At 43.1% G+C, this 23914-nt stretch overlaps 1 protein-coding gene across 1 annotated transcript; it reads right to left on the minus strand.

The window, feature by feature from the left end:
* Positions 1-146: 146 nt before the first annotated feature.
* On the minus strand, positions 147-23200 carry LOC311138131 (limb region 1 homolog-like protein). Its single transcript, XM_084172798.1, has 16 exons — positions 23004-23200; positions 17499-17583; positions 8890-8923; positions 8564-8703; positions 7815-7918; positions 6924-7047; positions 6662-6730; positions 6467-6531; positions 6229-6301; positions 4939-5022; positions 4677-4753; positions 4483-4560; positions 4062-4226; positions 3889-3955; positions 1821-1982; positions 147-1715 (listed from the first exon to the last, which is right to left on the minus strand). Exons 1-16 carry the CDS (start codon positions 23067-23069, stop codon positions 1630-1632), a joined length of 1479 nt encoding a protein of 492 aa, XP_084028924.1. The 5' UTR covers positions 23070-23200; the 3' UTR covers positions 147-1629.
* Positions 23201-23914: the final 714 nt, after the last annotated feature.

Genomic DNA, 23914 nt, shown 5'->3' on the forward strand with positions numbered 1-23914 from the left:
ATGGATTTGTCTCGACATAAAGACTAGCCAACTTTTGAGGCTCTAAAAACATCAGGCAATCTTCCAGATGGAGTGAAACAGGGTTAACAAATCAATACATTTTCTTAGTCAGTATTCTATGCAAAAAAAAAGAAGCAGCAATGGTGTAAGAAATAGACTGAAAATATTTATTGTTCCAGTAAAGAGTCCTTACAAAAACTATCTTCAGTTTAAATATTCACAGTTTAAACCATTTTCATATACTTTTAACCAGAGTTCAAATTTATAGCTAGCTAACAATCATACATCATAGTAAAGCATTCAGTTTTACAAGACAATTTAACATGTAGTAGCCTACTGTTCTGGCATTGAAATGACAATACATTTGGACATTTGTATGATTCAGGAGAGGTTGAGGAGTGTTTTAAATAAATCTATGGACATAAACTCATAATTAAAAACAAAAAACATGATTTAAAAAATGAAAGGAACTTGAGATATTGGAGAAAAATCTCCATGCATTAATGCAACATTGCACAGAAAATGAATGTACACTGACAGACACATAAACACAGGCACTCTTTTACTCAAACACACACACACGAACACACACTGTAAACGCATCACAGTTTAACTTGGTCTTAACTTCCAGGCCATTCTTTCCGGTCTCTACCTTAAATTTCCTTTAGCATGGTGGTGCTAAGTATTGTATGTTGCTGTTCTCTTCACAAAAGGCAGCTGTCCAACTTTTCAGACCAAAAATAAAATGTCCCTATTACATAAGGTTGTGATACAAATGTGTAAATGAGAATTATATACTAAAAAGAGCATTGTAGAATTTTCCATTTGCATAGAAGTAGAGTTACTGTACCTGTCCCTTACTTTCATTACTGTTAACTGATTTACTCTTATTCTTTGACACCATGCAGACATCTGCTTCTTTCCAAAACATTCCATTAAAGGACAACAGAAAGAAGGGAAATTACGTTCACAAGATAACACAGCAGAATAAATAATTTGAATAATAAATAAGGTCATAAGTGCAAGACCACAATAGGCGAAAAGGGAACGAGAGGGGAGAGGAAAAGACAGATCTAAAGAAGTGCACATAGCTGAAGTTCTTGTGGAGTTCCTTCCAGTCAAAGAGTTAGGGATCAAAATGTTTTGAGATTGGCAGACATTTCAGCAGAAGTCACTTTGGATGTCTATGAATGGTTCATATATTGGGAATGACCTTGGGACTAAAAGACGACCATCTCCTTACTCTATGCATAGAAACCTACACTCTTGCTCCCTTTCTGTTCATTTGCATTTGTCTTCCTCTTCTTTTTTATTTTATTTCTCACTTACTCAGTTATAGACCTGACAGAAAAGGAGACGAATTGCATTGGTCCCCTTGTTGCAGTACCTGTACCTATTCTCTGTAAGTATGATCATGTCTGAGGTCCAAGTCCATTCCTGATCAGACGATATGTTTCATCTAACGAAGTTTCCTCCTCTTCTCATATCAGTGGTGACAGGATCACCAGTCAGCAAACAGGTCAATCCCCTTCTCTTTTTCAATGAGAGTTTACTTCAGCTAAATATTTGGGGACACTGCTCTTTGGTAAACTCACTTTGGTTAGCCAAGGTCATTGGCTTGTTCAAGTGTCACTGAATTTTTGAGAGTCCATTAGCCAATAGGAGCCTGAGTGGGATGGTGGAGCGGGACACGGTCGACGGCAGTTTATGCAGCCCTGGGAAGAGATAGAGGACCATATTAGTGAATCAGCCGATCACAACGTGTGTGAGCATGCGTACATGCATGCGTAATTGTGTATGTGTTTGTGACCCCCACATACCGAATGCTCTGATGAGTTCCCTCTGTACAGTCCATGTTAGAGTGTTGATCAGACAGGCGGAGGTCAGCCCGGCAAACAGTATGTTATACAGGAATACGATGTGGAAGTTTCCCAGCCAGTTATACCGACCAAAGTCTCCCAGCAGATCAAACCGGGTGATCCCTGATTCATCAAGACCAAAGGAGAGAGATTCAATGGTTAATGTTTAGAAAAAGCATATATTTGTTGGTATTTATATATGTACAGTGGGGAAAAAAAGTATTTAGTCAGCCACCAATTGTGCATGTTCTCCCACTTAAAAAGATGAGAGAGGCCTGTAATTTTCATCATAGGTACACGTCAACTATGACAGACAAAATGAGAAGAAAAAAAATCAAGAAAATCACATTGTAGGATTTTTAATGAATTTATTTGCAAATTATTATATTTACATTTACGTCATTTAGCAGACGCTCTTATCCAGAGCGACTTACAAATAGGTGCATTCACCTTATAGCCAGTGGGATAACCACTTTACAATGTTCTTTTTTTTTTGGGGGGGGGGGGTAAGGGGGGGGGGGGGGGGGGGGGTAAGGGGGTGGTAGAAGGATTACTAAGTATTTGGTCAATAACAAAAGTTTCTCAATACTATGTTATATACCCTTTGTTGGCAATGACACAGGTCAAACGTTTTCTGTAAGTCTTCACAAGGTTTTCACACACTGTTGCTGGTATTTTGGCCCATTCCTCCATGCAGATCTCCTCTAGAGCAGTGATGTTTTGGGGCTGTCGCTGGGCAACACGGACTTTCAACTCCCTCCAAATCTTTTCTATGGGGTTGAGATCTGGAGACTGGCTAGGCCACTCCAGGACCTTGAAATGCTTCTTACGAAGCCACTCCTTCGTTGCCCGGGCGGTGTGTTTGGGATCATTGTCATGCTGAAAGACCCAGCCACGTTTCATCTTCAATGCCCTTGCTGATGGAAGGAGGTTTTCACTCAAAATCTCACGATACATGGCCCCATTCATTCTTTCCTTTACACGGATCAGTCGTCCTGGTCCCTTTGCAGAAAAACAGCCCCAAAGCATGATGTTTCCACCCCCATGCTTCACAGTAGGTATGGTGTTCTTTGGATGCAACTCAGCATTCTTTGTCCTCCAAACACGACGAGTTGAGTTTTTACCAAAAAGTTCAATTTTGGTTTCATCTGACCATATGACATTCTCCCAATCCTCTTCTGGATCATCCAAATGCACTCTAGCAAACTTCAGACGGGCCTGGACATGTACTGGCTTAAGCAGGGGGACACGTCTGGCACTGCAGGATTTGAGTCCCTGGCGGCGTAGTGTGTTACTGATGGTAGGCTTTGTTACTTTGGTCCCAGCTCTCTGCAGGTCATTCACTAGGTCCCCCCGTGTGGTTCTGGGATTTTTGCTCACCGTTCTTGTGATCATTTTGACCCCACGGGGTGAGATCTTGCGTGGAGCCCCAGATCGAGGGAGATTATCAGTGGTCTTGTATGTCTTCCATTTCCTAATAATTGCTCCCACAGTTGATTTCTTCAAACCAAGCTGCTTACCTATTGCAGATTCAGTCTTCCCAGCCTGGTGCAGGTCTACAATTTTGTTTCTGGTGTCCTTTGACAGCTCTTTGGTCTTGGCTATAGTGGAGTTTGGAGTGTGACTGTTTGAGGTTGTGGATAGGTGTCTTTTATACTGATAACAAGTTCAAACAGGTGCCATTAATACAGGTAACGAGTGGAGGACAGAGGAGCCTCTTAAAGAAGAAGTTACAGGTCTGTGAGAGCCAGAAATCTTGCTTGTTTGTAGGTGACCAAATACTTATTTTCCACCATAATTTGCAAATAAATTCATTAAAAATCCTACAATGTGATTTTCTTGATTTTTTTTCTTCTCATTTTGTCTGTCATAGTTGACGTGTACCTATGATGAAAATTACAGGCCTCTCTCATCTTTTTAAGTGGGAGAACATGCACAATTGGTGGCTGACTAAATACTTTTTCCCCCCACTGTATGTCAGTCTGTCATACAACAGCACCTGATGCCGAGTTCTCCACTGCAGACTTACCCAGAGTCCTAGAAAATACAGGCAGAGCTGAGCTGAGCACCAATAGAGACACACAGTTCCCAATAATCTGAGAAAATAGAGCAAGAAAGTTGGGTTGTTATTAGAGTGCTCCACGGAAGAGAGAGCGAGCAGTGTGTGTGTATGCATGCGTGCCAGTGTGTGTGTGTGTGTACCTGTGTCAGTGTGGTGTCCTGCGCGCGGGGGCGTAGTCCAGTGAACAGTGGGGAACTGTAGAAACCCACTACTGAGGAGACCATGAGATACAGGATGAGGATCACCTGCACTGCAGCCCCTAACGAACCAAACATGGAGAACGAGGCAGCGCCCAGGAGAGGGTCCTTCAAGAGGAGAGAGAGAAAGAAAGTTATACCATTTACATCCTGTGTTAAAACAATTAAATGTCAGTAGTACACACATTATAAAAACTCTGTTTCATAGTGTATATAGGTCTACTACAAAGAGCAATTTTATGCTATACAGTGTCCCTTAAAGTTAATAGGCAAGAACTAGTAGCGGCTACATATCTTTGTTTGAATTAAATTAGATATTTGCTGAATTATTAGTTATTGCTTGTAAAGGAAAGCATCCCCTCACCTCCATCCCTCGAGGCATAGCTGTATCATCAAACAGCAACTCCACCACATGGTAACACACAATGAGCACACACACCACCTGGGAAAGAGAACAACACTCACAGCCAATCAAAACACACACAACATTTTGTATGAGGAAGTGATGTCAGGTGTGTGTCAGCAGGTGAGGTGAGTGCTGAGTCTGCCTCTCCTCACCGTTACAGCCAGCAGCAACAGCATGGCCAATGGGTATCCTAGGTTACGCTGCCATGGTGACGCTCTCTTCCGTATCTCTGAAGGCAAAAACAGAAATCCAGAGTTAGTGTCTGAGAATCCCAGTCTTTTTATCTGTTGGAGTTTTTCCTGACCACGTGACCTGACGGGACAAACTCCAGGCCCTAATTATAGCCAGTTTTCCTGGCCAGGCCTCGTGGCATAGGGCATGTTCTGTGTTTCTATGAAAGTCAATGGTTCTTACCCAGAGCAATCCGCCGGGCCTGAATGTTGAGGAACCGGTTCCTCAGAACCTCTGCATTCACATTAATCCATAACGAGGTCCCACCTACGGAGGAGAGAGAGAGATTTTGTGATAAGCTCCTATTCATTCCCTTTAAAGAGAAATAGCATCTCTTGAATTATGCATGAAATAGACAAATTATAGCATAAAATTGACATACACTACCGTTCAAACGTTTGGGGTCACTTAGAAATGTCCTTGTTTTCGAAATAAAAGCAATTTTTTTGGCCATTAAAATAACATAAAATTGATCAGAAATACAGTGTAGACATTGTTAATGTTGTAAATGACTATTGGAGCTGGAAACGGCTGATTTTTTAATGGAATATCTACATAGGCGTACAGAGGCCCATTATCAGCAACCATCAATCCTGTGTTCCAATGGCACGTTGTGTTTGCTAATCCAAGTTTATCATTTTAAAAGGCTAATTGATCATGAGAAAACCCTTTAGCAATTTTGTTAGCACAGCTGAAATATGTTGTGCTGATTAAAGAAGCAATAAAACTGGCCAGAAACAAATAACTTTCTTCTGAAACTCGTCAGTCTATTCTTGTTCTGAGAAATGAAGGCTATTCCATGTGAGAAATTGCCAAGAAACTGAAGATCTCGTACAATGCTGTGTACTACTCCCTTTACAGAACAGCACAAACTGGCTCTAGCCAGAATAGAAAGAGGAGTGGGAGGCCCCGGTGCACAACTGAGCAAGAGGACAAATACATTAGAGTGTTTGAGAAACAGACGCCTCACAGGTCCTCAACAGGCAGCTTAATTAAATAGTACCCGCAAAACACCAGTCTCAACATCAACAGTGAAGAGGCGTCTCCGGGATGCTGACCTTCTAGGCAGAGTTGCAATGAAAAAGCCATATCTCAGACTGGCCAATAAAAAGAAAAGATTAAGATGGGCAGTCTGAGATATGGCTTTTTCTTTGCAACTCTGCCTATAAGGTCAGCATCTCGGATTAGCGAACACAACGTGCCATTGGAACACAGGACTGATGGTTTCTGATAATGGGCCTCTGTACGCCTATGTAGATATTCCATTAAAAAATCAGCCGTTTCCAGCTACAATAGCCATTTACAACATTAACAATGTCTACACTGTATTTCTGATCAATTTGATGTTATTTTAATGGACAAAAAAATTGCTTTTCTTTCAAAAAACAAGGACATTTCTAAGTGACCCCAAACTTTTGAACGGTAGTGTATATTATATCATGGATATACAGTACGTTATGTCATGGGACTTACTAGTGAGTTTCCTGGATAGAGAGGCCTCTTCAAACCCAGCACAACTCATTGTCTCATCAAGGTCCTCCAGCAACTGAGGATGGAAGACATTAAGGGAGTCAGACCAGCACACACATACAGTTCATACCAACACCACACACATACAATAGGGTACACCTATACACAAAGCTATATACATACAGTACATAAACTAAAGGACAAAAACACACTGACATGAGTCTTACACAGACACACTCACCCTTGGTTTGACCAGTAGGCTTCCTGTGACGCTGAACATGCGTGATAGTCCCAGAGGAGTGCATACTGTGGGAGACACAGGGGATAAATTCATTTAATATATAATACACAGGCATCACAGAGAGAAACCTCATATTTATTAAATGCCCGCGGCCTGGGGCAGGGATACTCATGGGTAAACATGTACTGTACTTACACAACAGCAGCAGGACTCCGAACAAGGAAATGCAGGAGTACAGATAAGGCAGGTAATACTCCCACAGATCTGAGACAAAAGATTGAGTACATTATAGATACATTTAGGAATTAAACTTACATTTCACATATGCAGTTAACAATGGCAACAGACGAAATATGAGAAGAGGTGGAAGGTAAAACACGAAAAGCACATAAAACAGCTTTAAGGGTATGAAAGTGACAGAAAAAGGGGGGAGATCGAGAGAGAGAGGTTGTTTTACCGTAAAGACTCTGTCTGGCCATGTTGTCATCAAGGATGGCTGATGCCACCCACACCATCCCCAACACGAGCAGGGTCAGGAGGAAGAGGACTACTGCTGTCTCATACAGACGGGCCATCACACCCTGTGTACAGACGGTATACAAACGTTATACCACGTTATATACACTGAGTGTACAAAACATTAGGAACACCTTCCTAATATTGAGTTGCACCCCCCTTTTCCCTAAGAAAAGCCTCAATTCGTCGGGGCATGGACTCTACAAGGTGTTGAAAGCGTTCCACAGGGATGCTGGCCCATGTTGACTCCAATGATTCCCAGAGTTGTGGGAAGTTGGCTGGATGTCCTTTGGGTGGTGGACCATTCTTCATACACAAAGGAAGCTGTTGAGTATGAAAAACCCAGCAGCATTGCAGTTCTTGACACACTCAAACCGGTGCGCCTGGTACCTACTACCATACACTGTTCAAAAGGCACTTAAATATGTTGTCTTGCCCATTCACCCTCCGAATGGCACACATACACAATCCATGTGTCAATTGTCTCAAGGCTTAAAAATCCTTCTTTAACCTGTCTCCTCCCCTTCATCTACACTGATTGAACTGGATTGAACAATATCAATAAGGGATTATAGCTTTCACTTGGATTCACCTGGTCAGTCTATGTCTTGGAAAGAGTACTCAGTGTACATATACATTTACATTACATTTACGTCATTTAGCAGACGCTCTTATCCAGAGCGACTTACAAACATGATGCTCTATCACCTGCCTGGTCCAAGATCTGTTTGTGCTTTAGCCAACTCATCCCAATCATCATGTCATCACAACACTCAGGGGATTTGGCTCGAACACATCTGCTACCAGTCTGCTCTGTCACTGAAGCAGTTACCTTTTTGGATCCAGCGAAGCCCTCAGACTCAGTGAAGAAGTAGGCAAAGGGCAGGAGGAAGACCAGGGAGAGGTTGGAGAAGAGGAAGACTATATTCCACAGTCCTGCATTGAGAGATGGAGACAGACAGTGAGAGGCTCACTCTCTATATTCTATACACTATCTAGAATGCTATCTAGAATCTAAAAGGGTTCTTTGGCTGTCCCCATAGGAGAACCCTTTGAAGAAACCGTTTTGGTTCCAACTAGAACCCTTTTGGTTCCTGGTAAAACCTTTTCCACAGAGGGTTCTACATTGAACCGAAAAGGGTTCTACCTTGAACCAAAAAAGGTTATCCTATGGGGACAGCCGAAGAACCCTTATGGAACCCTTTTTCTAAGAGTGTAGTCTCTAGTGGAGTTTCATAAACGTCAGTTTTAAAAGTTCAAGGCTCTGAGGAGCTCGTATCTATAGTCTTATCATCACCACTGAGTAAAGGTAATAGTTACAACCTTAGCAACCTGGGGCAGATTGACATTTCTCTCTGAACAAATGAAATGGGAAAGCAAATATGTGAAGCATGTGCACTGAACCAACTACCTGCTGAAAAGATCTTTCATTAGCACATGACTTTAAACCGTCATTCATCATTCGCACAAACAAAATGTCTGTATGCATTAGGTGTGTCTGTCAGGTGTGTGTGTGTGTGTGTGTGTGCGCGCGTGTGAGTGAGTGAGTATGTTAATGTAGGTGCTTGTGTGTGTGTTTACCGTGTATAAGAGATCCGTTAAGCCACTGCATGTAGTAGCTTTGTGGGAAGGAGAGCAGGACCTCGTTGGACAAGATGGAGAGAGGTAGGAGTAGGACAGCGCCCATAGAGACAGAGAGAGTGAACGTACAGAGACACAGCCTATAGAAAGACAGAGAGAAAAAGGGGGAGAGAGAAAAATGGATTTCACAAAAGAAGCAGCAGTCCCATATGACACATATAAATATTAAATATGTAGGTAGGTTCAGTATATTGGTTTTCTGACATTCTGTGGCAGAATAGACATGATTGGTGGTAATAAAGCCTATATTGTTAAAAGTTACTCACGCAATTTTGTTGACTGTTTCATCTTCACTGTTATCTATAATTTAAAGAACACAACACAATTATTAGTATGACTTACAGAAAGAGGAAAAAGAGTGTGGGGGGAGGGGACAGACAGGCTGGGCAAGAAGCTGGGAACTTGATCAAAGACCACCTTCCCCTAAATTCCTGAAGGGCGACAAGCACACATTGCTCAATTCTCACCAGTGGTGTAGTGGAGGGTATACGCAGGTATACCTACTTATTTTTCATTAAGTATTGCGAATACTCACTTCTTAATCCCCACAGTAACTGAACTAAATGACTATCGCCCCGTAACACCCACTTCTGTCACCATAATAATATAATAATAATAATAATAATAATAAGCCATTTAGCAGACGCTTTTATCCAAAGCGACTTAGTCATGCGTGCATACATTTTTTTTTTTTGTGTATGGGGTGTCCCGGGGATCGAACCCACTACCTTGGCGTTTCAAGCGCCATGCTCTACCAGCTGAGCTACAGAGGACCATGAAGTGCTTTGAGAGGCTAGTTAAGGATCATATCACCTCTACCTTACCTAACACCCTAGACCCACTTCAATTTGCTTGCCGCACCAATAGATCCACAGATGATGCAATCACCATCACACTGCACACTGCCCTATCCCATCTGGACAAGAGGAATACCTACGTAAGAATGCTGTTCATTGACTATAGCTCAGCCTTCAACACCATAGTACCCTCCAAGCTCATCATTAAGCTCAAGGCCCTGGGTCTGAGCCCCACCCTGTGCAACTTGGTCTTGGACTTCCTGACGGGTGCCCCCAGGTGGTTAAGGTAGGAAACAACACCTCCACTTCGCTGATCCTCAACAGAGGGGCCCCACAGGGTTGCGTGCTCAGCCCCCTCCTGTACTCCCTGTTCAGCCATGACTGCGTGGCCATGCACGCCTCCAACTCAATCATCAAGTTTGCAGACGACACAACGGTAGTAGGCCTGATTAGCAACAATGACTAGACAGCCTACAGGGAGGATGTGAGAGCCCTGGCTGAGTGGTGCCAGGAAAATAACCTCTCCCACAACGTCAACAAAACGAAGGAGCTGATCGTGGACTTCAGGAAACAGCAGAGGGAGCACGCCCCTATCCACATCGACGGGACCGCAGTGGAGAAGGTGGAAAACTTCAAGTTCCTCTGCGTACACATCACTGACAATCTGAAATGGTCCACCCACACAGACAGTGTGGTGAAGAAGGCGCAACAACGCCTCTTCAACTTCAGGAGGCTGAAGAAATTCGTCTTGGCCCCTAAGACCATCATAAACCTTTACAGATGCACAATTGAGAGCATCCTGTCAGGCTGTATCACCGCCTGGTACGGCAACTGCACTGCCCGCAACTTCAGGGCTCTCCAGAGGGTGGTGCAGTCTGCCCAACGCATCACCGGGGGCACACTGCCTGCCCTCCACGACACATACAGCACCTGATGTCACAGGAAGGCCAAAAAGATCATCACGGACATCAACCACCCGAGCCACGGTCTGTTCACCCCGCTATCATCCAGAAGGCGAGGTCAGTACAGGTGCATCAAAGCTGGGACCGAGAGAATGAAAAACAGCTTCTATCTCAAGGCCATCCGACTGTTAAATAGCCATCACTAGCCGGCTACTTAACCCTTCACCTTAGAGGCTGCTGCCCTATTGTTACGTGAATTTCTATCCCAATGTTTCAAAAATTAACTTATTACTCAGTCTGTATCCCAGAGGTTGTAAATCTCTAATAAATCAGACCAAGCAGCCCAGCATACAATCATCAGGCTTTATTCATGAGAACGTTCTGCCATCACAATTTCAGAGTCCATCTTTTATACTCATACGTCATACAAACATCCCTCTTTTCTGTAGGCGGGCTGTAGTTTTCCACTTTAAAACTGCTCTCCTGACCATCAGTACACACACACACACACACACACACACACACGCATTCCTTAGTTATCGTCGTCCTCACATATCCTGCATACTCCTTAAAAAACCTAACAGTTTCTCTCCTCCCTAAATTGGGAGGCCCCTTTATCTTGGTTTAGACAGTTCTCCTTTGTTGTCTGGTCTAACTCTTACTCACATTGCTAAATAGTCGTCTTTACTGGTCCTACACTCACACATTTCTAACACATTTCACACCGTTTCAGGGTGTAATAATTAGTCATTAATAATTAATCTATCACCTATATACATAGACATGGAATCACTGGCCACTTTAATAATGGAACACTAGTCACTTTAATAATGTTTACATACTGCTTTACTAATTTCATATGTATATACTGTATTTTAGTCAATGCCAATCCGAAATTGCTCATCCTAATATTTAGATATTTCTTAATTCCATTCTTTTACTTTTAGATTTGTGTATTGTTGTGAATTGTTAGATACTACTGCACTGTTGGAGCTAGGAACACAAGCATTTCGCTACACCCGCAATAACATCTGCTAAACATGTGCATGTGACCAATAACATTTGATTTGGATTTGATGCATATCAGAGTAGTGTAGTGGAGGTATACACCGTGTCAATTACTAGGGTGATGGAACAGATCACAATGTTTAGCTTCAAATGTTGATCAACTATTATTTATTCACTTTTTAGGCCCAGAAATGTACACAGGGCAGTAGGCCTACGCGTGAATGTTGCAAAATGCAATTTACGTGAAAACACCGTTCTAAAATGCTCCCCGCACATGCAAGCGGTTTCATAGATAGAGATGGAAATATCTGTTAGAAAGAGGGGGGATTTAAAGATGCAACTATCATAGGTTGCTAATAAGATTAGGATAATGCCTTTGGCTGCTAGACAATGAAAGAACTTTGAAAGAAAACCAATAGAACAGGAGAAGGCATATGAGGAAGTCTTTATAAGAATAATTGCCTCCACGTTTATATGGTGGGATTTTGGCTAAAGGTTACTTTGAAGCAAGGTAAGATATGCCTCATAATATGAAGCAAAATGTCCAGGTTTCAAACAAATTAAGGAACAGGAAAAATATAGTGATGCTAATGATAGACCTAACTCTCTTCTGGTAGATTGAAAGGCTTTCCCAAAAACCTTCTCTATTAAATGTTAACTAGCTACAAAGTAGGCCATGCCTATCTGTCAGAATGATATCATGATGATTATTTTCATCAATCCAGTGGCCATTTATTTTGCAAACTCCATCTCACGTGCTACAGAAACACTGCTAATAAAACAATATTTCTAGGTGCCTGCACACTTGAATTAAAGGTTAACTACTCTAAAAAATCTAAACTTCTTAGATTTTTCCCAGTCCTCAAAAGTGGTCTCCTGATGTGGTTTAAGCATTGTTATGGACTTAGAACATACAATTTTGTTGTTTTTCTGTAAAAAAACAAAACAAAAAAAGTGTGACTTTGAGAACGAAAACCTGAATGAAATGGGGGAAATCTGAAACCGGTGAATTTCTGACTCAGTTTATCTGTTTCAATAGTAGGCCTACTATTAGCCTACTGCACAGTACAGCTTGGGTTGTCCTGACTGTGAAAGACCAATATGGAATTGATCATTTTAGGTCATTCAGAGTGAGTGACATTCACTCTGAATGAAACGGGCGGGCCGTTTGGAAGAATGCTGGCAAAATTAGAGTATACCCACTTCTCCAGGTACCACTACACCACTGATTCTAACAAACACCTGCAGGCTAAAACTGTTCTTGGAGTAACAACTATAAACGACAAACATGTTTGCACATGTGTGGAAGAGTGTTTGTGTGTGATCAAGCAAAGCAAAATCTTGTGTAGGCCTATGTAAAAATCTAATCAACGTTTATTTGTCACATACACGTGTTTAGCAGATGTTATTGTGGGTGTAGTGAAATGCTTGTGCTTCTAGCTCCGACAGTGCAGTAATATCTAACAATTTCACAACATATACCCAATACACACAAATCTAGTAAGGAATGGAATTTAAGAATATATACATATATGGACTAGCAATGACAGAGCGGCATGGACTAAGATACAGTAGAATATTATAGAATACAGTAAATACATATGAGATGAGTAGTGCAAGATATGTAAACATTATTAAAGTGACTAGTGTTCCATTTCTTAAAGTGGCCAGTGATTTTAAAAGGTAGCAGCAGCCTCTAATGTGCTAGTGATGTCTATTTAACAGTCTGATGGCCTTGAGATAGAAGCTGTTTTTCATTCTCTCGGTCCCAGCTTTGATGCACCTGTACTGATCTCGCCTTCTGGATGATAGCGGGGTGAACAGGCAGTGGCTCAGGTGGTTGATGTCCTTGATGACCTTTTGGGCCTTCCTGTGACATTGGGTGCTGTAGGTGTCCTGGAGGGCGGGTAGTTTGCCTCCGGTAATGTACCCCCAGTAATGGACAGTGTGTGTGTGTGTCACGATCGTCGGGAACAGAGGACCAATGCGCAGCGTTATTTGCGAACATACTTATATTTATTAAATAATGATCACACGAACAAAACAACCAACGAAAACGTGACGTCCTAGGTTCTACAACACAAACCTAAACAGGAACAAGATCCCAAACACACTGTGGAAAAACAGACTGTTTAAATATGGTTCCCAATCAGAGACAACCAGCAACAGCTGACACTCGTTGCCTCTGATTGAGAACCACTCTGGCCAACATAGAAACACAATACAAGAACTCTACCCTAGAAACACAAAACTAGAACAACATAAAGAACACTCACACCCTGGCTCAACATACAAGCGTCCCCAGAGCCAGGGCGTGACAGTACCCCCCCCCCCCCCCCCCCCCCCCCCCCCCCCCCCCCCCCAAAGGCGCGGACTCCGACCGCGCCAACAGAACACCAGAGGGGAGGGACCGGGTGGGCACTCCGCCTTGGCGGCGGATCCGGCTCTGGGCATGATCCCCACACCCTCTCTAACCCCCCACAGTACTAGAGCGGATTGCTCTAGCTCCGGCGTGGAGCAGCTGACCGGTACCGGACCAGGCACCGGTGGAACAGGCACGGGCTGTACCGGACTGACGACGCACACCACTGGCTTGGTGTGGGGAGCAGGAACAGGCCGAGCCGGGCTGGCGACGTGCACCATAGGCTTGGTGCGGGGAGCAGAAACAGGCCGGGCCGGGCTGGCGACGCGCACCATAGGCTTGGTGCGGGGAGCAGGAACAGGCCGGACTGGGCTGACGAAGCGCACCATAGGCTTGGTGCGGGTAGCAGGAACAGGCCGAGCCGGGCTGGCGACGCGCACCATAGGCTTGGTGCGGGGAGCAGGAACAGGCCGGGCCGGGCTGGCGACACGCACCATAGGCTTGGTGCGGGGAGCAGGTACAGGCCGGGCCGGGCTGGCGACGCGCACCATAGGCTTGGTGCGGGGAGCAGGAACAGGCCGGACTGGGCTGGCGACGCGCACCACAGGCTCGGTGCAAGGGACAGGAACGGGCCAGACCGGACTGGTAACACACCCCAGTACCTCTCGCCGTGCCTCTACACTTTCCTTCCCCTTTGTGACCAGTGGCCCCCTTAACCTGGCGGCCTCCTCTGCCAACCCGCTGGACCACTCTATCGCGGCCTCCTGCTGCCCCGTCGTCCACGGTGTGAGCCCCCCCCAAAATGTTTTGGGGTGTCTCTCCTCCCCGTGGACCAAGCCTCCCTATCTCTCGCCAGACTCTTCCTCCACTGCTCCAAAGTCCAACCTCTCTGCTCTTCACTTGGCTTGACCCAGTCGAGACTCTTCCTCCACTGCTCCCAAGTCCACCCTCTCTGCTCTTCACTAGGCTTGACCCAGTCGAGGTTGCCACGGAGATCCGCTAGCGATTCCCCTGGTGATGGCTCCAGGACACGCTGCTTGGTCCAGTTTTGGTGGGATCTTCTGTCACGATCGTCGGGAACAGAGGACCAATGCGCAGCGTTATTTGCGAACATACTTATATTTATTAAATAATGATCACACGAACAAAACAACAAACGAAAACGTGACGTCCTAGGTTCTACAACACAAACCTAAACAGGAACAAGATCCCACAAACACTGTGGAAAAACAGACTGTTTAAATATGTTTCCCAATCAGAGACAACCAGCAACAGCTGACACTCGTTGCCTCTGATTGAGAACCACTCTGGCCAACATAGAAACACAATACAAGAACTCTACCCTAGAAACACAAAACTAGAACAACATAAAGAACACGCACACCCTGGCTCAACATACAAGCATCCCCAGAGCCAGGGCGTGACAGTGTGTGCATGTCTGTGGGTGTGTGTGTTTATGCTGCAGGCTACAAACCTTGAACCGGCAATACTAGTTATTTCCGAAAGCAGGAATTTAAATTGCCCAAAAGCAAAATGCTCTTCCTTATCACAGTACAGTAATACATTGTTTGAAAATCTCTGGGCCCCATGTGTGTATGGCGCTGATCCGTGACAGATCATGGTATTGATCAGATAGGTCAGCTGTTTCCAACAACTGAACAAATCAGTGCACAATTTAGTATGCATGTGCAAGTGTTGGGGAAAAGGGGTGGGGGTGGTATTGAACAATTTGCTAACCAGACCCCGTACAATTAAGTATTTAGTCATAAAAACTGAATTATCATATTTGGCACAGGCTTTGAAGTTTAGGCTTATTTTGTACCCCATTGTTTTGTTCCAGCAAAATAAGACAGGCTATCTATCCGAAGTGCAGAGTCCTTTGTTGGTTAAAGTAAAACCCAACTCTCTGTTTCCCCCTTACTTCTCTATCTCTGGCTTCGTACATGGTTTACACACTACACAAGAGATATTACTAGAACGGAACTGTAGCCAGAAACATCTGGTTTGTGAAAACCCCCAGTCCCCACACCCATATTGGCTGTCCAAGGGGTGCTGCGGACCGTACATTCCTGACTGGGTGGGGGTTGGTTCTGTGTGTGTGTGTATGTGTGTGTCTGTCCGAGTGTGTGTCCAAGTGTGTGTGTGGGGGTTGTTGTGCACTGTGTATGCCCTACAGAGGGTATTATTATCCCAGGGGAACATTCCTTGCGCCCCTTGCCCCGTCTAACAGGACAGAGGATCTGGGAGACCGTGGGAGGGGGCCAACGGGGAAGGTTGCATAACAGGCTCTGGCTGTAATTTGTACCAGTGTGTTTTGGAAAGCATCCCATCCGCCATACCAACGCTTGCTGTCAATTCCTGATGGAAACATACACTCACAAGTGAGGTGGGGGCTGCTGCAGTGAAAAACACCCTAGCTCATGCACATGCCTGCACACATAAATTAAGTTATTTTGGCTCCTTCATGGTAAACAACAACTTGTTTATGCTGACATGCAAAATCTATACACAGCAGTGTGAAGCAAGGGCAAACGTATGCTGAGATATGCATTTACAGTGCGGAAAGTATTCAGACCCCTTGACTTTTTTTGCATTTTGTTACGTTACAGCCTTATTCTAAAATGGATTAAATAAATAAAAATCTCAGCAATCTACACACAATACCCCATAATGACAAAGAAAAACAGGTTGTTATAAATGTTTGTAAATGTATTAAATATAAAAAACTTAAATACCTAGTATTCAGACCCTTTGCTATGAGACTCGAAGTTGAGCTCAGGAGCGTCACGTCTGGAAGAAACCTGGCACCATCCCTACGGTGAAGCATTGTGGTGGTAGCATCATGGTAACATCGTGGGGATGTTTTTCAGCGGCATGGACTGGAAGACTAGTCAGGATCGAGGGAAAGATGAACGGAGCAAAGTACAGAGAGATCCTTGATGAAAATCTGCTCCAGAGTGCTCAGGACCTCAGACTGGGGCGACAGTTCACCTTCCAACAGGACAACGACCCTAAGCACACAGCCAAGACAATGCAGGAGTGGCTTCGGGACAAGTCTCTGAATGTCCTTGAGTGGCCCAGCCAGAGCCCAGACTTGAACCCGAACTAACATCTCTGGAGAGTCCTGAAAATAGCTGTGCAGCAACGCTCCCCATCCAACCTAACAGAGCTTGAGAGCATAATAATAATATAATATGCCATTTAGCAGACGCTTTTATCCAAAGCGACTTACAGTCATGCGTGCATACATTTTTACGTATGGGTGGTCCCGGGGATTGAACCCACTACCCTGGCGTTACAAGCGCCATGCTCTACCAATTGAGCTACAGAGGACCTGCAGCTGCAGAGAAGAATGGGAGAAACTCTCCAAATACAGGTGTGCCAAGCTTGTAGCGTCATACCCAAGAAGACTCGATGCTGTAATCACTGCCAAAGGTGCTTCAACAAAGTACTGAGTAAACGGTCTGAATACTTATGTAAATGTCATATTTCCGGGGTTTTTTAAAATACATTTGCTCATTATGGGGTAGTGTGTGTAGATTGATAAGGGGAAAAACAATTTAATCAATTTCAGAATAAGGCTGTAACGTAACAAAATGTGGAAAAAGTCAAGGGGTCTGAATACAACACCTACACATACAGGAACAAATGAGGACATTGGGAGACATAAAGAAATATCAAGAGTCTAATCAATTACTTTTAGAATTAATCAATAGTGTTGAGCTGCAGAAATCCAGCAGACCTTGCAGCCCACTGTGACCTGGCCTCCACTCCACTGACCTTTGACCTCTCAGACGCACACGTACCTATGGTGAACTCAGCATTCCTCTTGTAGTGGGTGATGACCAGATAGGAGACGATGTAGAGACAGATGAAAAGCAGGACACAGATCTGTGGAGATAAAAACTCTGATCAACGTTTAGGATCAAGCTCCCTATGGGGGATTTTTTGTGGCCCCAAACCCCATCAAATTTGGCCATCACTGGTCTAGGCTTACCTGCACTCATTAATTAATGTTGTTTTCACGTTCTGTTGAATAATTCAACAAGTGTGTCAATAGCAGGATACCCTCGGAATAAACATCAACACGCTTGGCTTTAGATTTCACCTATCTAAACATACTTTACATTGTTTGCGAGATCAGACATATTATCACTATAATCCGACTGTTCATTTTCAGAAGATGCTTTCCTTTCAGCGCATCAAATTTATTAACATTTCAACTGTAGCAAATTATTAATTTTTTCAATTCCACAAGAAATGTACACCCAGCTAAATAAAGTTATCTTTCTTATTTTTCTTATGATGTAAGTGTCGAGATGATGTGTTAAATCCCCCAACAAAACTTTAGCGTTCTTATACATGAAACGGAAAGACAATGTATTCCATTGAGTCCATTTCAGCCAATACTGGGGTGTGTTTGATAGGTCATTACAAACATATCGCGGTCGTAACATTAACAGGAAAAAACAACAGGCACAAGCAAGAGCATGAAAGAGTCGCAGGAATAAAATAAAAGCAATCAATCCAGCGAGATTTAAGTGACAAGTGGATTTTGCACCACTCAAACACAGGAAATAGATGGCTGAAAAAGACAGATGGGCGGGGACATATTCATTTTCTCATCTCTATTTGCATTTATAAAGCCAATAATTCACTCTACAGAGAAAATCCACACAACGCTGCTGTAGACCCCGAGTGTTGCTGTTTAACAGAGGTGAGCGGGTTCGCACAGGGCAAACAAACACCAGACAAAGTCTTCAAATCCTCTCTGTCACACTAACACAGATGATTTACAGGCAGGCTTTTCACCATCCAGCTGGTTCATCAAGACATCACCACAACGATCTTAGCGATGACTGAACCCAGGAAGACACAGGGGAGTCAATCATCTCCCTCTCTGTTACCTGCACTGTGTTTATTTTTGCTATGGTTGCCAAGTGACATCATGCATGCCCTCTGCTTAATTAATGGTACATTGTCAAAGCTGGGTGTCTTCATACTTTTAAATAAAAAACAACATGGATAAGACTGAACATGCACATTCTAGGGAGTGGAAACTCTATTTTCTCATTCACGTCAAACTGTATATCTTGCTGTGTTAGAAGATTTCTGAACAAAAGCCAATAGACGCATGTTATGAACCCGTTTAGCCACATAACTCAGAATAGTGTGATTTATTGTTGCATGTGTGGCTAGATGAATGCAGATCATCACTTGTGGTTCTATCTTCAAAACAATAGTTTAGCCTCAAGCCTGCATTCAGGAGGCACGTCCTAATGTATGTGAATCAATCACTGATCTGTAGCATCAAGTTGAACTCAGCCTTCTCTCCCTTTACAACAAAATGAAGTTCTCCTTTATTATCGGAAAATGTGAAACTGTACTGTCTGTAGCCTAACTGTATTACAGATGTTGAATTACATCATTGGAGTGGATTTCTAGTTACCAAATGAAGGTTTTGGCGATCTGTGACTGTGATTGAGCCCCTGGTTTTATAACAGGGTCATCAGGGTTAGTTCTGTAGTAGATAGATGAGAGGGGGTCAGATTATCAGGATTACCAGATTAACCAACGAGAGAGTGGAGACCGGCTGGGATTACAACAAAAAAAGCCAACAACATAACAAACTAAATACTCACATACCCACCAATCCTCTATAAAACGGAAATTACCAGATATTTTCTAAAATGGGAGACCCTATTCTTACAATTTGGAACTAGGAATGGCAGCAGTTCTGTGCCAGTTTCAAAGCAACATATCCTCACCCTGGTCTGAATAAAGCTGACGCAATCAGGTTAACGAATAACAGACAGAGAAAAACATCATAATATCATAAATATTACATAAGGAGATAGCTACCTCTGATCCCACAGATAAGTAAATATTCTGTTCCAGAATGTTCCGGCGGTCTAATAAAATACTCCAATATAACATGTTATAAAAGTAAAATAAAAACAGGGCTACATCCTAGAACTGTAAATGTTAGCAATGTGGGCACTCCTATCTGAATTTGATCATTGCTATAGGGAGAGAATCTGTGTCTGTTATGATGCCCTTAATGTATACTTTGACCTGATGTGCCTGCTGACTTGTATTATCATGTACATTTGATAAACTTGACCCACAAATGGCAGCCAACCCAGATTTATCCAGTGAGTGGATGAACGACCAGGCAGAATTGGATACCCCAGCTCATAGCCTGCCCAGTGACCCCAACATCCAATGAACTAGGGCAGAGCTCAGTAGTTGTAACATATAATGTACATCATTAAGAACTACCATACCTCACTCATGCAATATACTGTATATTGTTAGTTTCTAAACCATTTTCACCTAATGTTTGTTTCTGTATTAGGTGTGGATTGACGTCATGCCAGCTTGCCAGTCTTTTTTGGAGTCTAATAAACCTACTGATGGAAATAATGTGGTGATGTCACAGCAATTATACCAGAGCTGAGATGCAGGCTTAGCTGTATACAAGTAAAAGCTTTGTTAGAGCAAAGGACCACAATATAATACGCAACTGCAGAAAATGCCTAATAACAACTATTAATTTCCCATTCCCAAACTGAAAGACGATGCTACAGAGTGACACACAGCGCTCCAAATAGCAAACGAGACATTCAGATGCGTAAGTACATTATGTGTGACTTGCTCTGTAATAAAGCAAGCCATGTAAAACCAGTCATTGGCCAGTACTCAGATACAGGCTGAAGAATAATAAACTAGGCTGGACTGAAACAGCCTAGGCATTCAGACAGCTCAAAGAGAAAGGAGCGCATGCTGGGCAGTTTGAGGATAATGGGAGAGAGGGGTTTTAAATCCACAGACTACAATGCTGTAAAGTCTAGGAGAACTTTGGGCCTCTTTACACTACAATACTTTGACGACAGATACTAGTTCCAGGAAAGATGATCTTGTAGTGTAAAAAGACAGATCTAGATTCAAATTTCTACCTCTGGGTGTTATAGTGTAAAGACAATGGCTTTCCCACACCACCTGTCCTTGCAATAATTACCTTAATACCAGTAGACAGCATTCTTGCTCTGTTAGCCTAATTGAAAATGAAAGGCTTTTAAAATATCCAAACATTTGTGAATTGTTGCATTAATCAAGTGTGCAACATTATGTAGAATATGGTTCAGATGAGAAGCTCCTGTATAGTTTGAATTGCTATCCTTATTTTGTTTGTCTATATACTATGGTATTTACGGCAGTGGTGGAAAAAGTACTCAAATCTCATACTTGAGTAAAAGTAAAGATACCTTAATAGAAAATGACTCAAGTAAAAGTCACCCAGTAAAATCCTACTTGAATAAAAGTATGAAAGTATTTGGTTTTAAATATACTTAAGTATCAAAAGTAAATGTAGTTGCTAAAATATACTTAAGTATCAAAAGTAAAAGTAAAAGTACAAATTATTTAAAAATCCTTATATTAAGCAAACGGCGCAATTTTATTTTTTATTTTATTTACGGATAGCCAGGGTCACACTCCAACACTCAGATATAATTTAAAAACAAAGCATTTGTGTTTAGTGAGTCCGCCAGATCAGAGGCAGTAGGGATGACCAGGGATGTTCTATTGATAAGTGTGCAAATTGGACCATTTTCTGTCCTGCTAAGCATTCAAAATGTAACGAGTATGTTGAAGAGAGATAGATCTTAATACACATATTTTACTGATGTAAATCCACCCTTTGATAGAGAGATGTGGTAGTGTGGGGGAGAGGGAAAACATAGCCCATGTCACAATGCTTACCAGCTTATGCCCAACAGCTCACAGCCCCAACAGCTAATGCCCAGCACGCTAATGCCCCAAACAAAAGCCCCACTCTGTGTGAGAGCAAACTGCCAATAAATGGCAGACAGAGAATATGGAGCACCATGGAGGGTTCACAGCATATACAAGCAGCATATACTGTATATAGATGAAAACTAAAATGGCCTAGTGTCAGCGCTTTAAGTTGAGCCTCCCATCCCAACAAACAGTCATCATGTTCGGTCACAGAAAGACAGTCCTTTGTGAAGGACAAAACACCACAGGTCTGTTATATTTTCTCTCTCCCTGTCCAGACAGACAGACAGAGCCCCACTGAGGGCACCTTCACCTGCTCTAGTCCAGAGGACCACAGTGTTACCTGTCTCAGCTCTGACGCACACTCCCTATCTGTCTGTTCCCACCTGTCTGTCTGTCAATCTGTCTTGTATTTCTCTATGTTTTTCTTTGTCTTTCACATCAGAAATGTTTTCTCCCTTTCTCAGTCTGGCTCTATCCTCCTCTCTGCAGTTGTGTAACACCTTCAGGTTAAGCTAGGCTGCCAGCCCACTAGACAAACTCAAGTCCTGTGTTCTGAAGGATTTCTCCAGTATTTCCTTTCAGTCAGTGGGCTGGACACTGACATCGTAAAGATAGAACAAAAGATAACTGTCTCAGGCATGTTGTTAAAAGTTGGGATGTAAAGGTAAAACATCATATCATACAAATATTTTGCTTGTTAGTGCTGTACACAACAAGTATTTGCTGAATACTTCTGTGAGAAGAATCACGCCTCTGTGATGACGAGTTGTGCTACTAATGCATGGCTCTGTCATTGAGACCATCTTGTGTCCATTCTGCCCTACCAGAAAATATAAGTGGGGGAATGGGATTATTGATAACTATGCATGCCACGGTACCTGTTAAGACTAAACAGCCTTTCAAAGGGCAGATGTAGGTCATGAAAAATAGAACTAGCACTACCACTACCAATACTTGATTAAAAGGCTGCACACTCTGTCCAGCCTAAGGCACTTAGGACACACGTGCATGTGAATAGAAACACAATTGCCCACATAGGTCTGCATACATACACAAACACACAAAGATAAATGCTATTAGCAGCCTATAATGCACTCACAGGAATGGGAGTTAGAAAAGAGAGAAAGAGAGTCTGGAATGACTTAATGTCGTCTGTATCAGTGAGTCAGACAGGCAGAAGAGAGATGGAGATCTACTGTGCTAAACAGGGTCATATGTCTCTTCCCTGTGCTGCTGTGGTGATAGAGCCATCATGCCAGGATCACATGAGCACATACAATATTTGTATTTATTATGAATCCCCATTAGCTGCTGCCAAGGCAGATACACCAATTCTAACAGCAAGTTCCCTCGAATAGCCTACAGCCTCACATATTCAGCAAATTGTAAATGTTATGAGATACAATTGCATTTGCAGCTAGCTGATGATTACAGCGGCGCAGCGAGAGCACTCCAATCAACAGGCAAGCTCTGTTTCACCGCAGTCAACGAGTACTGAGTGTACTTACTATAGTCTCTCTGACTCGGTCGTGGAAAAGCTGTTCCCGGACAGACACGTCTTCTGGAGCTTCCATGCTCCGACAACCATATCGCGGATTGTTCGCCCTTTATGTTGCTCAAATTGATATGTTTTCTGGTCCTTCTTTCTGCCTCATCAGACCAGCACAGCAACGCAGCTTGTCCTTGTTCCTAGGCTGGCTCATGCAAATGAGTCGTGTCGCTGCCTCTCAGCTCTTGTGGGAACAGATTGTCCCTCTGCGCGCCGCGCCGCGACGGGGGGGGGGGCGTGCAGTTGACGCGGTGCGGTGTCAAAAAATGTGCTGGTACCAATGACTGTATATACCCACATGAAAAAATACTACAGGTTACTATAGAGTACTACAATACTTACTATAGAATTCTATAGTAAACTGTAGTATACTGTAGAATAATACTATACTACACACTGTAGTATCCCTCGATCATGTGTACAGTCGTGGTCAAAAGTTTTGAGAATGACACAAATACTAATTTTCACAAAGTCTGCTGCCTCAGTTTTGATGATGGCAATTTGCATATACTCCAGAATGTCCTGAAGAGTGATCAGATTAATTGCAATTAATTGCAAAGTCCCTATTTGCCATGAAAATGAACTTAATCCCCCAAAAACATTTCCACTGCATTTCAGCCCTGCCACAAAAGGACCAGCTGCCATCATGTCAGTGATTCTCTTGTTAACACAGGTGAGAGTGTTGACGAGGACAAGGCTGGAGATCACTCTGTCATGCTGATTGAGTTAGAATAACAGACTGGAAGCTTTAAAAGGAGGGTGGTGCTTGAAATCATTGTTCTTCCTCTGTTAACCATGGTTACCTGCAAGGAAACACGTGCCGTCATCATTGCTTTGCACAAAAAGGGCTTCATAGGCAAGGATATTGCT

The sequence above is a fragment of the Coregonus lavaretus genome (genome assembly GCF_964263955.1).
Source record: "Coregonus lavaretus genome assembly, chromosome: 12".
Lineage (NCBI taxonomy): Eukaryota > Metazoa > Chordata > Actinopteri > Salmoniformes > Salmonidae > Coregonus > Coregonus lavaretus.

Coding starts and splice junctions, on each gene's coding strand:
- LOC311138131 (XM_084172798.1), bottom strand. CDS start 23,069: ATGGAAGCTCCAGAAGACGTGTCTGTCCGGGAACAGCTTTTCCACGAC. Junction 5,023..6,228: donor TCTATCCAGGAAACTCACTA/GTAAGTCCCATG, acceptor TCTCCTCCGTAG/GTGGGACCTCGTTATGGATT. Junction 4,227..4,482: donor CTATGCCTCGAGGGATGGAG/GTGAGGGGATGC, acceptor CTCCTCTTGAAG/GACCCTCTCCTGGGCGCTGC.